Source organism: Pimephales promelas, chromosome 16 (assembly GCF_988280905.1).
Source record: "Pimephales promelas chromosome 16, fPimPro1.hap1.1, whole genome shotgun sequence".
NCBI lineage: Eukaryota > Metazoa > Chordata > Actinopteri > Cypriniformes > Leuciscidae > Pimephales > Pimephales promelas.
This window is the reverse complement of record NC_142784.1, coordinates 9,471,919-9,487,132: the sequence shown is the minus strand read 5'-3', so window position 1 is coordinate 9,487,132 and position 15,214 is coordinate 9,471,919. Positions and strand designations below refer to the sequence as shown.

General features: G+C 46.3%; 1 protein-coding gene across 1 annotated transcript; it reads right to left on the bottom strand.

The window, feature by feature from the left end:
- Nucleotides 1-9,829: 9,829 nt before the first annotated feature.
- Nucleotides 9,830-10,744, bottom strand: LOC120470539 (olfactory receptor 6N2-like). The gene has a single exon (XM_039660098.2). The coding sequence runs from the start codon at nt 10,742-10,744 to the stop codon at nt 9,830-9,832; it is 915 nt and encodes a 304-aa protein (XP_039516032.2).
- Nucleotides 10,745-15,214: the final 4,470 nt, after the last annotated feature.

Sequence of the window (15,214 nt, the reverse complement as noted above, 5' to 3'; positions counted from 1 at the left end):
AGATGACGACGAATGGGGTTTTGCTTAGAAAGCCTATCGACTTTGAGTATTACAAAATGAGCCAATGGCAAAGAAATGACATGGTTCTGCGAAATTTGCATAGTGTATCTCCGGCTTAACTTGTGGAGGACACCGGCAATATGCAGATATGTTTTCGCTACGGAGCCAAGAGTTTTCTTCACTCTTGTAGCCTATTCTCTGACCATCTTCGAGAATCTTCTAGACGAGCAGCTTCCAGTCGGTGTTGGTGTGATGTGAGTTCCAGCAAGTTTCATATTCCTGCCTGCTGAACTGAACAGCGTGTGTGTTTCTCCCTGGGCGCTTCAGCACTGCTGCAAGCTTTTCTCTCACAAAAAGAGCGTGTACGCGGCACATCTTTTTAAAGACGATCTGCCCATGTATTTCTGAGTGCGGTATTCTGATAGATTCAGCTGATGGGTGAGAGTGGTGTTTGACGTGTTTGGGCTTCGATAGGACTCAGACAACGCTCATGGATGTGTCACGTTCACCCAGGGGGTACCAGCTCTTCCACCTTCTCTACCCTCGCAAGGGTTCAGTGGGGCTCTTGGCCAAACGCATTTTCGAATGTGTGTGGCTACAGGATTGCTTTGCAGCGATTGACCTGAAGGACGCTTAGTCTTATGTCCATTCTCTCAACTCAGACCGTACCTCGGTTTGCTGTCAGGGGGCATGCATATCAGTACGCTGTTATCCCATTCAGGCTAGCCCTGTCTACTTGCGCCTCCACATGTTTGGCCACAGGATTGCTTTGCAGTGATTGACCTGAAGGACGCCTAGTCTTATGTTCGTTCTCTCAACTCAGACCGTACCTCGGTTTGCTGTCAGGGGGCATGCATATCAGTACGCTGTTATCCCATTCAGGCTAGCCCTGTCTACTTGCGCCTCCACAGAGGTTGTCCAGGCCGCGCTTGTTCCTCCATGGAAACACAGGGTTCGCATCCTGAACTATCTCGGTGACTGGCTTTTCTGCTCTCCTTCAGGCAGGCATCACATAAGGGTACATTGGCAGAGGAATTCTCTATTACATAGACAGAGTAAGTTATACAAGTACATGCATGCTTTTCCTTAGTGCAGAGACAAGAGCTTATGGCTGGAGTGTGTTTCTGCAAAGCAATGTGTGTCTCTCCTTCAGGCAGGCATCACATAAGAGGACATTGGCAGTGGAATTCTCTATTAAATAGACAGAGTAAGTTATACAAGTGCACACATTCTTCCAAAATGCAAAGATGAAATATTCACATTCAACACCTGAGGTCCTTCTTCAGTGACAGAGGATGAAAAAAACAAAATGGGGAGTAAACGGCGGTCAATATATATATGATCCCCACACACTGCAACCTCACTTCAAGCCAATACTGTGTGACGCATCAATTCAGGCACTGCATATCCACTCTCTCTCTTAGTGCAATAAGGCCAGCACTCACCCAGTGATCGATCCTTCCACTGTCGTACTGAATCAGTTCTCATCAAATAGCGAGGAAATTTGGATGCCTCCTTACTGGCACAGTGGACAAAGCGTCCTCGATGCTCGCTCACACTCAGAAGAAGAGTAACAGGAGTTCAGTGATAACTCAGTCCAACCATTGTCAAGTGGCAATTACACTTGTGATCAATTCAACTTCACAACTTCATATCCAACTCAGTGCAGGTGCATACATTCAATAAGATTCGATATCATACTACTTATCTCTCTTCCATTGATGATGGCGTTTTCCAGTCTTTACTCAATCTCTATAACTCGCTCACTTTCCATCCTTTGACGTCTTCCACTCGTGTTCACACAATCGCTGTTGCACCCTCAATACAGCCGAGCAACATTCTCCAGATGCCTCCACAAATCGGCGACACCACCAAAGAAACGACTTCTCCCGGGGAAACACCACACCAACTGTCTCTTCACTTTCCTTTTATGTTCTCCATTTGCCTACACAGCCCCATCACAGATCCCAGTGTAAATCCCCCGCACCTGATGTTGATCTGTCATTAGCCACCGTTGTTATGGTGACAGATACACAACCGAACCCGGCCCGGTGTTACAATGGCACCTTCCCGGGGGGAACACAGCTTCAGTGGGACTTAGTTCCGCTTCAACTTTGTTACCTTGTGACAAAATGAAAACCCTAGTAATGAGCCTGTGCAAGATCGGGCCACACTGGCCCAACCGGACCTGGTTCTCCAAACTTGTACTCCTTGCGACTGCACCTCCCTGGCCAAATCCTCTGATGAAGGACCTCCTATTTCAGGGACGGGACACCCTATGGTACCCTACCATAGGCAGGTTTAAGTACCCTACCACCAGCGGTGGTGGCTACCATCACTTCCGCTAGAGTGTCATCCACGAGGCACTTCTACGTGTTGAAGTGAAACCTCTTCATCAATTGATGCTCTTCTCACCGAGAAGACCCCCGGAGATGTTCGATCAGTGTGGTGCTTTCCTTCCTTCAAGATGGGTTGGAGCAAAGGCTGTCTCCCTCCACTCTCAAAGTCTATGTCGATGGGCCCCACACCATGAACCAATTTTGGCATTTCTTTGCCATTAGCTCATTTTGTAATACTCGTAGTCGATAGGCTTTCTAAGCGAAACACCATTTGTTGTCATCCGACGAAACGTCTCCGTTCCCTACATACGTAACCGAGACGTTATTAACTTAAGGTCCGCCAACACGACACCATTCAGAAAACAGAAAACTCAGCCTGATCATTTGCACAACAACAGTGCCTGGTGGCTCGAGAACGCAAGGTGGCCTTGGAAAAAAAAGTATATATATATATATATATATATACTGTATATACATATATAACTCATGAAAAAGTCTCAGGTTATGTATGTAACCCTGGTTCCCTGAGAGGGAACGAGAGCTGCTTTGTCAAACGCAATGGAAACGCTCTGCGTGATTGGGAACCAGGGTTACATACATAACCTGAGACGTTCCCTTTCAAGGGAACTTCGAGCTGCGTTGTCAAACGCGATGGAAACCCCATACCAACTATGCCATGCTGAGTAATGCCCGTTCTGTGTGAAGTCGAATGCGCACACTAAGGAGCGAGCAAACTAGCCCCGGGAGTGGAGAGGTCTAGGTCATAAAACCTGACAAATGTATGCGGTGAGGACCACCCTGCCGCATTACAAACGTCATGAAGGGAAACACCCGAAATTAAAGCCTTAGAGGCAGCCATACTCCTTGTAGAATTGGCGCGGACCTCCATGGGTGAGGGATGTCTGACTGCATTGTAAGCAATAGAGATAGCCTCAACTATCCACTTGCTCATTACTTGTCTCGATGCCGGGCAAACTTTCTTAGTCAAACCTAAGCAGACAATTGCTCTGACTTACGCCACAGGGCAGCTCTGTGAACGTAGGCATCCAATGCCCGAACTGGACATAACAGATTGAGACTTTCCTGATCTGTGGTATTGAAGGGTGGAGGACAGAGGGCTGCAGCACAATAGGACCCATCACATTAGTAGGGACCTTAGGAATATAACCCGGCCTAGGGTATAGAAATGCTTTAAGCATACCAGGTGCGAATTCCAAACATGAAGGAGCAACCGAAAGAGCTTGAAGATCTCCAATTCTGTTAATAGAAGAAATAGCGACAAGAAATAAAGCTTTTAAAGTGAGGAATTTTTCTGAAACCTCTTCGATAGGTTCGAAGGGAGCCAAAGCCAGACCCTCGAGTACAATGGCCAGGTCCCAAGCTGGTGCTCTCGAGTGCCAGGCAGGCCTCAGCCTCAATGTTCCACGGAGAAAACGAGTTATTAGAGGATCTCTCCCCAGAGAAGAAGCCCACGCAGGGGATCTAAAGGCAGATATAGCCGCAACATACACCTTCAAGGTGGAGGGAGTTAGTCCAGGAGAGAAACGGTCTTGCAGGAAATCGAGAACTATACCAACCGGGCAGTCAACAGGATTAAAAGCACGTTCTCCGCACCATGTAGAGAACAATTTCCATTTGAAATAATAAAGTTTTCTCATGGAGGGAGCTCTGGATTTAAGAATGGTCTCCACGACCTCATTCGAGACTCCAGCATTTATGAACTGGGCCCCCTCAGAGGCCAAGCCCATAGTTTCCACAACTCGGGGCGAGGGTGAAATATTGTGCCCCCCGCCTGTGAAAGCAGGTCCTTCCTGACCGGAATCTCCATCGGAGAGCCGTGCAACAGGGACATTAGGTCCGCAAACCATATTCTGGTCGGCCAGTGCGGGGCTACTAACAAAAGAAGATGAGCCCCTTCCTGGCTAACTCTTTCCAGAACTCCTGGGAGCATTGATATCGGGGGAAATGCATACAGGTGTAGCCTCGGCCACACCATCGCATCCAGTCCGAGAGGTGCTGGCTGCATGAGAGAGAACCATAACGAACAGTGAGTTGTCTCCTGAGTTGCAAATAGATCGACCTGAGCCTGACCAAAGTTCTCCCCTAGGAGTTCCTCCACCTCGGGGTGGAGTCTCCACTCCCCGGGCCTCAGCCCCTGCCTCGACAGAATATTGGCCCCCACATTCAGATACCCTGGAATATATATTGCCCTCGGTGACAACAATTTCCCCTGGGTCCATAGGAGGATCTGCAGAGCCAACTTGTATAAAGCTCTGGACCTCAGACCCTCCTGATGGTTGATGTACAGACAAGCACATGATTTCCCCTCAGGTCTGGCAGGAAGTATTTGAGAGCCCGAAACACTGCCATCATTTCTAGTTGGTTTATATGCCAAGACTGCTGATGGTCCTGCCACAGACCTGTCGCCGAGCGGCCACTCATGACTGCCCCACAGCCTGTCAGGGAAGCATCCGTTGATAACGTGACGCATCGACAAGGAACCCCCAAAACTGGGCCCTGGGCGAGGAAACAAGGTTTCTTCCACATGACCAAGGCACGTAAGCATTGCCGCATGACCTTGATCATACGAAACGGATTTCCCCTCTGAGAAAACCCCTTGGTCCTGAGCCACCACTGCAGGGGTCTCATGTACAGAAGGCCAAAAGTAATCACGTTGGATGCCGCTGCCATGAGCCCCAACAGTTTCTGAAACTGTTTCACAGTGAGTGACCGGCCTAGTTTCACATTCTTTACGGCTGTAAGGATCGCAGTTATACGTGCTAGAAACAATCTTGCTTGCATCATTGTCGAATCCCACACTACCCCCAGATAAGTGGTCCTCTGTGCTGGAAGGAGCACACTTTTCTTGGTGTTTAGCCGTAACCCCAACCTTTCCATGTGCGACAGAACAACATCTCGATGTTGAACCGCCAACTGCTCTGACTGAGCTAGGATCAACCAATCGTCGATATAATTTAATACACGAATGCCCTGGGATCTGAGAGGAGCCAGCGCTGCATCCATGCATTTCCTAAAAGTGCGGGGTGATAGACCTAGGCCGAACGGAAGTACCCGATACTGGTAAGCTTCGCCCCTGAAAGCAAACCTCAGGAACCTCCTGTGATGAGGATGGATGGATATGTGAAAATAAGCGTCCTTCAACTCTATTGTGACAAACCAGTCCTCGGACTGAATCTGTGACACGATCTGTTTGAGTGTAAGCATCCTGAACTTGAGCTTTTGAACTCTGCTGTTTAGCTGACGCAGATCTAGAATAGGACGTAACCCACCATCTTTCTTGAGAATGATGAAGTATCGGCTGTAAAACCCTGACTCTCTGCTGGTAGGAGGAACCCTTTCTATAGCCGCTTTTTGCAAAAGCGTCATTACTTCCTGTTCCATAACCCGAGCCTGGTCGGGGACCACCACTGTGGGAAGGACCTCTAAAAATCTGGGTGGACGAGAACCGAACTGAATTCTGTACCCCTTTTTCTATCACATGCAGGACCCATTGAGAAATATCTGGCAGTAGTTTCCACGCTGCCATGAATTCCACTAAGGGGACCAGTCTCTCGAGACTGGCCTCGGGATTTTGTTGAACGGACACTTCGGTGCCCTGAAACGGCGAACCGACAGGGAACAACTGAACTGACCCTTCTACGACCCTTCTCGGAGGAACGTACGGGGACGCTGACAACTCGGTGCCCTGAAACGGCGAACCGACACGGAACAACCGATGTGGCAGCGCTGCGATACTCCTCGGAGCATCGCCCCCCAGAGGGCGCCGAGGAGGAATGATTCCTCGAAACCATCCCTCCCCGGAGGGGACCACTCTCAGAAGTCTGACACCCTGCGAGTCAGGACTTCTTCTTATTCCAGGCCTTTTTAGAGATGACAGTCCTCAGATCTTGTCTACCCCTAGCTGACCTGGATTGTGACCTCCACTGAGGCTCCGAAGATTGTGGAGGAGCCTGGGCGGCCACGCTTTGCCTTTGGTGTGCTCTGTGTGAGGAGCTAGTACTCGGCTGAGGCTGCTCAAATTTAATAAAAGTTCTACGACCAGCAGCATCGGGAACATCAAAACGGCGAGGAAGGATTTTCTGAAACGCAGCTGACTGCTTTTTTGTTTCTTGAAATCGATCGACGACACAATTAATAGCGTCGCCGAACAGACTTGATGGTGACATCGGTGCATCTAACAGAACAGATCTATCTTTTTCTTTTATTTCAGATAAGTTCAACCATAGGTGGCGCTCCGTGGCCACCAGGGCTGCCATAGACCGGCCCACTGATTTGGCCATCTCCTTAGTGGCACGGAGCGCTAGATCTATCGCGCGACGCAATTCCCGAATTGCGTCAGCGCTCACCTCCTCACGTTCATCAATTTCCCTAAGCAGATCAGCCTGGTATGCCTGCATTATTGTCATTATGTGCAAGCATGACGCAGCCTGACCTGCTGCCGAGTATGCTTTACCCACCAGAGAGGATGTGGATTTTAATGGTCTGGTGGGTAACATCGGGGCTTTTAATGATGACGATGACTCTGGGGAGAGATAGCTCGCAAGCGTCTCTTCAGCATGAGGCATCGCCGCATAACCTTGATCAGCAGCACCTATTATGTTAGTATAATTAGATGTCTGCGGGTTAAACACTCTGAATGAGACAGGTTTATTCCACGATCTCGCCACCTCAATGTGGAGATCGGGACAGAATGGTAAACCCCGACGTGGAGGCAGTGTTTTGGATGATAAAAATCTCTCATCAAGTATACTTTTTTTCTTTGAAACACTTTCACTTTCATCAGCTGGCCAGTCAACATTTAATCTAGCTACAGCTCGTGACAAAAGCTAAAGCCAAAAGCTCCTCATCACCGGGGGGATGAGCTGGCGTTACATCATGATCCCCCGCGTCAACGCTGACAACATCCAATTCCTCGGAACTGGACAGCGTCAGCATTGGTGCCTCAGCCCGGGAAGGAGAATCCGCAGAGCGGGCTCCTCCCTGGGCAGAGGCACTGGATCCAGCAGGTAAAGGCTGAGAGAGGGTGGGACCCGACTCAAACCCCGCTACCAGATCCTTTTGCGAACCCCAAGATGCAAGTCGACGCTGTGCCTCGGCGACAGCGGGACCCGCACCTCGAGGAACGTGAACCCAACCGGCGGGAGCGGAGCGTTCTCATAGAAAGCTTCACACAATGCTCGCAGTCAGCTCCCTCGAGAACTGACTGGGCATGCTCCACTCCCAGACAAGCCACACAAAACTGATGTGTGTCCCCACCCGTGATGAAACGAGGGCAAGGAATAACACAACGCTTAACCCCCTGAGCCCGACGACATCGTTGACGATGCCACACGTCACCTCCGATAAATGTTTACATAACTCGATGACAGATTTATCGATTTTCTTACCGTTTTTTCCAGCAGAAAGCTAACAAGCTAGCCATCACGGGGGTGTCTTTCGGGTCTTTCTAGCCTTTACAGAAGGTTTTCTATCCAGCCTGGAACTTGTGCTTCCTTTCAGAGGTTTTCAGCAATAAATCCAAACGCTTTATGTCAAACTTTGATACTCTTGAAGTCCATAATTCATAAATATTCCGTCATTTTTGCCGCTAGCTCGATGCTAGCGGACATTCTGGATATCACGTGATGTTTTCACGTGATGGTTTTTGACCAATTACAGGCTGATCCGTCGTAAACATTGGTGTGCGTCATTACGCATGAACCAAGCGCTAGTGTAGAGAGATAGAGAGACTCACAGAGACGCGCGATTCACAGAGAAACACAGCGAAATGGACGTAAATAAAGCGCTGGTCTATTTTGGTGCATTGCAGGATGATGGATTTTCAGGAGAACAGAGCTTTTTGACAGATGAGGAACTAGATTACCAGGATAGACCCAGCTGAAGTGCCATTTATTTATTTACTGTAAAAAGTATTATAGTAGTATAAATGTATTATAAAAGAATAAAAAGAACATAATAAATAAAATAATAAATAAAATAGAAATGCAAAACCTGTGATGTGGCCCTCTGTGTGATTGCTGATAGGAACTGTTTTGAGGCTTGGCACCAGTGAATTTCATGAGGCCCCAAACGCCTGGACTTCTTTTGGAAAAATGTCAATAGTTTTTGTTCTGTACAAGTTATAATGTTTATTCCTGTGCTCCAGGACTCCAAAGACATGAACAAACTATTTTCCAGAGGAAAATTGCTTAGCTTTTATTTGTTTGTGTGTTTATGGTCCCATAACTTATTTTACATTCAGGTGACATCAATGTAGCACAAATATGCTGAAAGTTCAATTTGTCCTGAAAAAAAAGAGGTGTGTCAATTGTCTGTGCACCAAAGGGTTGATATTTTACAAGCTTTTTTAGTAAATGACACCAGACGGAAAATTTATTCTAAAAATACCCTTAGGTCTCAGAGGGTTAAACTCCTGATTCGCCATTGTATATGTGTGTAATATAGTGTGCTTGACAGACAACAATAAATAGACAGAGACAGAGTACAGAGATCGCTTGCTGAAGGCAACAGAAGCTGTCGCGGTCTGATCTCAAGGGTGCTTTATAGTTTCCTGGTCAATGACAGCACCTGACGTCCTACTCTCTCATTGGACTGATTGTACAGACGCTTCACGATGCAATCACGCAGAGCGTTCCCATCGCATTTGACAACGCAGCTCGAAGTTCCCTTGAAAGGGAACAGTGATGTCATCGTCCAACTCAGTTCAGTTGATATACAATGGTGTCAATGCAGGAAGATTAATAATATTGTTAAATATTTGGTGTCCCCAAGCAAGCCAGAGGTGACAGATATAATAAAAATAATCAATAACCAGCTAAATCTAAGCCTGCTTTCCGGAGTTAGGCTTACTCTGGCTTAGTCTTTGTAAGCTGGTTAGAACAAATAGTGTTATTATTCTATAGTATGGAAACACTTTTTTTCTATTGACAATGGATAATGTTTTTTTTTTTTAACACAAGTTTTATTTATTTGATATAAAGTATGTAGACAACTATTGTTTGTACCTCTCAAAACTGATTTATAAAAATAATAAATAAGCCAGATTGAGTCTGATAGTATAATACATTACATGCAGGACAAAATATTGAAATTATATACCAGTTTAAAAAATAGACAAATATGTTTTGTAAATAGATAATACAATTATAAAACACTAATAGCATTTTAAAAAGTATTTACGGTATCTCATATTCTACATATAAATTTATTAATCTGAGAATAGAATATATATTGACACCTTTATTCTTTCAGTTAAGAAAGTTATGCTCTGATTGTGTTTCTGACACCCTTATACAATTTTTCACAAACATTTAATAATTGAGGAGGTAATCTAAAGGAAATCTGGATAGAATTCAGAGAAGTGGAAATTATCACATTTAGCAATAAAAACTGAAAGGCGAGTGACCGCTTGATTGAACAATTATCTAAAAAAATGTCTAACTTGTTTTAGAACAAAAAAAAAAGGCAGTCTATTTTGAGGCTTTTACACGTCGGATTTGTTTGCGGATATCAGGAAAGTTTAGACCATAAACAATAGGGTTTACAAAGGGTGGTATTACAATAAAATCAAGTGAAAGGACAACAGTCAGCGCTATAGGAAGTTCTCCATTCATAAATCGACTCAAAGTCAGCTCACAAAAAATAGCAATAGAGTAATTTAAAAGGATCACCATGTGTGGAATACATGTTTTATATGCTTTGCTCCTGAACTCTCGTGTGTTTCTTTGACAAATTATAATAATTCTGACATATGTATACAAAATAAAACAAAAAGGGAAAAAAATTGTTGTGATTGTTACAATTAGGCCATAAATATTAATAATACTATAGTTCGTACATGAGAGTTTTACAATTTCATAGTTGTGGCAGTACACCTTTAGCAATTTGTTACCACAGATTGTCAACCTTGCAGTTAAAAGAGCAGCAATTCCAACAAAGGTAATTGGATAAAGCCATGCTATAACTATTAGAAAAGTTAGAAACCGTTTGGTAATTATGTTGTTGTAATGCAAAGGTTTACTGATTGCAACAAACCTATCAAATGCCATTAGCGTCAATATTGTAAGCTCAGAAGCTGCATATGAGTAAATGACAAAACTTTGTATGAGACATGCTTCAAAGGAGATTTTGTGTGTATCATAGAGCAGGTCTGTCAATAACCTTGGGAAAAAGCCAGCTGTACCATATAGAGAATTAATGGACAAACATGACATCAAAATGTACATGGGCTGGTGCAATGTCTTGTCCAGAAATATTACAAGAATAATAAGAACATTTAAAAATATGACAGCACAGTAAAAAATAAACCCCAAAGTGAAGAAAGCATATTTTGTGCTCCCAAGAGTTTCAAACAACATTAAGTCTAAATATGTTCCATTTTCCATTTTCCTTACACAAAGAAAACTTTAATTGACCTGAGGAAGAGAGCAAACAAAATTTGTATGTTTTTAGACCATAAATAAATACACAAACAAACATTCAGCTTAGAATGTTTAGCCACAGCGTCTTATACTGTGTAATGTGAAATTAACTGTAAGTAATGTTATACAATTAAATGTACTTAATAATAATTCAATTAAATGAATGCACAGTAATAATTCAACACAGTCTAAGAAAATGTTTTTTTTTGTTTAGTTTTTTTTCCACATTATAAAAGTTATTAGAAATACCTTTAAATACTCCCTTGAAATGACTACCCTTGCATCTTCATTTAAAATTGCAGGTAATGAACTCTATCTGTGTTCTGATTTAGTTTGACTGTAAAGTCACCAGTGCATAGTGTTTTTATAGTATCTAACACGTCTCAGGAGGCCTGATGGCCTCTGAAGTTTGATTTCACTGGAAACAAATAAAATAGAGCATACACATTTAGCACAATTCTGCCTCTAGTTCTTTCTAAACTTTCCACTGCAAATAATAATTATTAACTCTTTCCTCACCAGCATTTTTTTTTTTATCTTTTTCACAAAGCTTTCATGGCCCCCAGAATATTTTGTTTAATGAATATCTAAACATGCAATATGTCAAGTTCAATATCAACAACGTTTTGCGTTGGGTGGGGGGCCAACTTCACGCAGGTTAAGAACCTCGCCTTGAAACCGTGACAACATCTTTTCATCTTCAGGGACTGTTTGTCTGTTTGATAGTATCAACGATTAAGCATGCAGAGACGCGGAGAAACACTTCTCGCGAGTGTGCCGACTTGTGTCTAGATATTTGACACCGGAGGATTCACACGATCTGTGCCTGAGAGAAGTGCACGCGCTGGAAACTCTCGAGGGAGTTTTTTGCGCAAATTGTGAGAGTTTTCCTTTCAGAACTCTCTGCTCTCGTCTGTCCCACTTCTCGAGGGAAGTGGGCACGGTATCTGAACCCCGCGGTTCCGGTTCCTGCTCGGGCTGAGGCTCAGTGGCAGTTGAGCTCGTGGAGCTTTCAGATGGAGCTGGCAGATTATCGGTAGAGGGGCGTTAAACTCGTGGATGATCTACCAGCTGACGAGGGTGAGTTACAGATTAATGTTGAATATCTCGCTTTCTCTCTCTCGTGAATCTGTAAATGTTCTCTTTGGGCAGGGCAGGAGTTGGCTGTAATATATATATAAATATATATAGAAAAGGATGTCAGTTTGGTTGAGACCGGACCATCTCAGCCCTCCTGCCCAGTGTACGCTGAGCTGGCTGACATTATGGGGCGCGCCACAGACAGATTGCAGTTGCAGTGGAGGCGCGTCTGGGAGGAACCCGTTCATGGTATTTTGGATGGCTGGTTCCTCCCCACCCGTAAGCCACCAGCCCGAATGAGTCTTCCATTCCTTTCCGATCTCCACGCTGGGATCGAGAGGGTATGGAAGAACCCGTTCTCTTCACGTCTCTTTCTGCATCAGCGGGCTAGTTTCGCTGCTGTGCAGGGAGCCGTGGAGCACGGATATGTGTCGATGCCACCAGTGGACGAGACGTTGGCTAACTATCTCGCCTCTGGTTGGTTCTCTTCAGTAAGAGCTCTGACCCTGTCATCCAAGCTGCTCCAGACATCTTCACGCTTGAATGACAGAGCATACACGGCAGCAGGTCAGGCAGGTGTGGTTCTGCACACCCTTGTCATCCTCAGGCCTACCAGACCGATCTGCTGCGGGACTCCAGGCCTCACCAGGCCTTCCTGGTTATGTGCTCCCACATGCTGTGGTCGCTGGGTTACAGGCTTCACCAGGCCTTCCTGGTTATGAGCTCCCACATACAGTGGTCGCCAGGTTACAGGCCTCACCAGGCCTTTCTGGTTATGAGCTCCCACACATTGTGGTCGCTAGGTTACAGGCCTTAAAGGGGCCTTCCTGGTTATGAGTTCCCACATACAGTGGTCGCCAGGTTACAGGCCTCACCAGGCCTTCCTGGTTATGAGCTCCCACACATTGTGGTTGCTAGGTTACGGGCCTCAAAGGGGCCTTCCTGGTTATGAGTTCCCACATACTGTGGTAGTCAGGTTACAGGCCTCACCAGGCCTTCCTGGTTATGAGCTCCCACACATTGTGGTCGCTAGGTTACAGGCCTCAAAGGGGCCTTCCTGGTTATGAGTTCCCACATACTGTTGTAGTCAGTTTACAGGCCTCACCCAGCCTTCCTGAATGTGGGCTCCCACATGCTGTGGTAGGCAGACTACAGCCTCACCACCTTTCCTGAGTATTTTGCTCCCACTCTGTGGTCACCAGGCTTCAGGATTCATTTGCCTTCCTGGTTGTGAGTTGTCACATGTCAGGTTGCAGGCTTTACCAGCCCTTCCTGAATGTGAGCTCCCCACGCATTGGGACTATCGGGTGTTAGGCCTTGTCAGGCCCTCCTAATTATGGGTTCCCACATGTTGTGGCTGCCAGGTTACAGGCCTCAAGTTCGGCCTTCCTGAATTCAGAGTGAAGTACACGAACCCATACTTCACCTATTATTGTGGTAAATCACATGACAAGATGTCTTGTGTACTTTCTAAAATCCATTTCTTATGGTAAGGGTCACGCGCGGTATGCTTCAGTCCCTTCTTATGTGGCTCAGACCCCGGTCTTCCCTTGGGTCCCACTTTAAGTGAACTTTCCCACTTTGTGGTCACCTTAAGTGACAGGGACGCCCTACTCTGGCTAACTTCTGGAAGAAGTAGCTTCCACTGGGTGGAGTAAGCTCCCACAGGTTGTGGTCACCAGGCTGGGTCTCACTGACCTTCCTGAGTACGAGCTCCCACCCGATGTGGTCTCCAGGTTACAGGCCTTACCAGGCCTTTCTGGTCATGAGCTCCCATACACTGTGGTTGCCAGGTTACAGGCTTCAACAGGCCTTCCTGGTTATGAGCTCCCACATATTGTGGTTGCTGGGTTACAGGCCTCACCAGGCCTTCCTGAATTCAGAGTGAAGTACACTAACCTATATTTCACCTATTATTGTGGTAGGTCACACGACAAGATGTGCACTTTTTAAAATTCATTTCTTATGGTGAGGGTCACGCGCAGTATGCTTCGGTCCCTTATTATGTGGCTCAGACCCCGGTCTTTCCTCGGGTCCCACTTTAAGAGTTCTTAAGAGCTAACTTCTGGAAGTAGCTCCCACTTGGTGTGGTGTTTTCAGGTACAGGCCTTATCAGGTCTTCCTGAAAGTAAGCCCCCACTGGTTGTGGTCACCAGGTTAGGTCTTACTGACCTTCCTGAGTACGAGCTCCCACCCAATGTGGTCGCTAGGTTACAGGCCTTACCAGGCCTCCCTGGGTATGACCTCCCACATACTGTGGTCGCCAGGTTACGAACTCCCACATACTGTGGTCACCAGGTTACAGGCCTCACCAGGCCTTCCTTAATTCAGAGTGAAGTACACAAACCCATACTTCACCTATTATTGTGGTAAATCACATGACGCGATGTCTTGTGTACTTTCTAAAATCCATTTCTTATGGTAAGGGTCACGCGCGGTATGCTTCGGTCCCTTTTTTTATGTGGCTCAGACCCCGGTCTTCCCTTGGGTCCCACTTTAAGAGGTGTCCTGTCACTTAAGTAGGCTACAGGGATGCCCTTCTCTGGCAAATTTTTGGAAGAAGTAGCTTCCAATTGGTGGAGTAAGCTCCCACAGGTTGTGGTCACCAGGCCGGGTCTCACTGACCTCTCACACACTGTGGTCGCCAGGTTACAGGCCTCAACAGGCCTTTCTGGCTGTGAGCTCCCACATATTGTGGTTGCTGGGTTACAGGCCTCACCAGGCATTCCTGAATTCAGAGTGAAGTACACGAATCTATACTTAACCTATTATTGTGGTAAGTCACCCGACGAGATGTCTTGTGCACTTTTTAAATCCATTTCTTATGGTGAGGGTCACGCGCGGTGTGCTTCGGTCCCTTCTTATGTGGCTCAGACCCTGGTCTTTCCTCGGGTCCCACTTTAAGAGTTCTTAAGAGCTAACTTTTGGAAGTAGCTCCCACTTGTTGTGATTTTTCAGGTACACCAGGCTGGGTCTCACTGACCTTCCTGAGTATGAGCTCCCACCCGATGTGGTCGCCAGGTTACAGGCTTTACCAGGCCTTCCTGGTCATGAGCTCCCACACACTGTGGTCACCAGGTTACAGGCCTCACTAGGTCTTCCTGGTTATGAGCTCCCACATACTGTGGTCGCCAGGTTACAGGCCTTACCAGGCCTTCCTGGTCATGAGCTCCCACACACTGTGGTCGTTGGGTTTCAGGCCGCACAATGTACGGCCTTCCTGATATGAGCCCTCATGTTTGGAGCTCTCCACACAGGGGGTCATCAGGTCTTAGGTCTCATTGACCTTCCTGATTTTGATCCCTCTCTTACTTCCTCAGTGCTCAAAAGTAAGCACTGGGTAGAAACTCGTGG

Excerpts from the sequence above, each read along its gene's own strand:
- LOC120470539 (XM_039660098.2), bottom strand. The coding sequence starts at position 10,744 with ATGGAAAATGGAACATATTTAGACTTAATGTTGTTTGAAACTCTTGGG.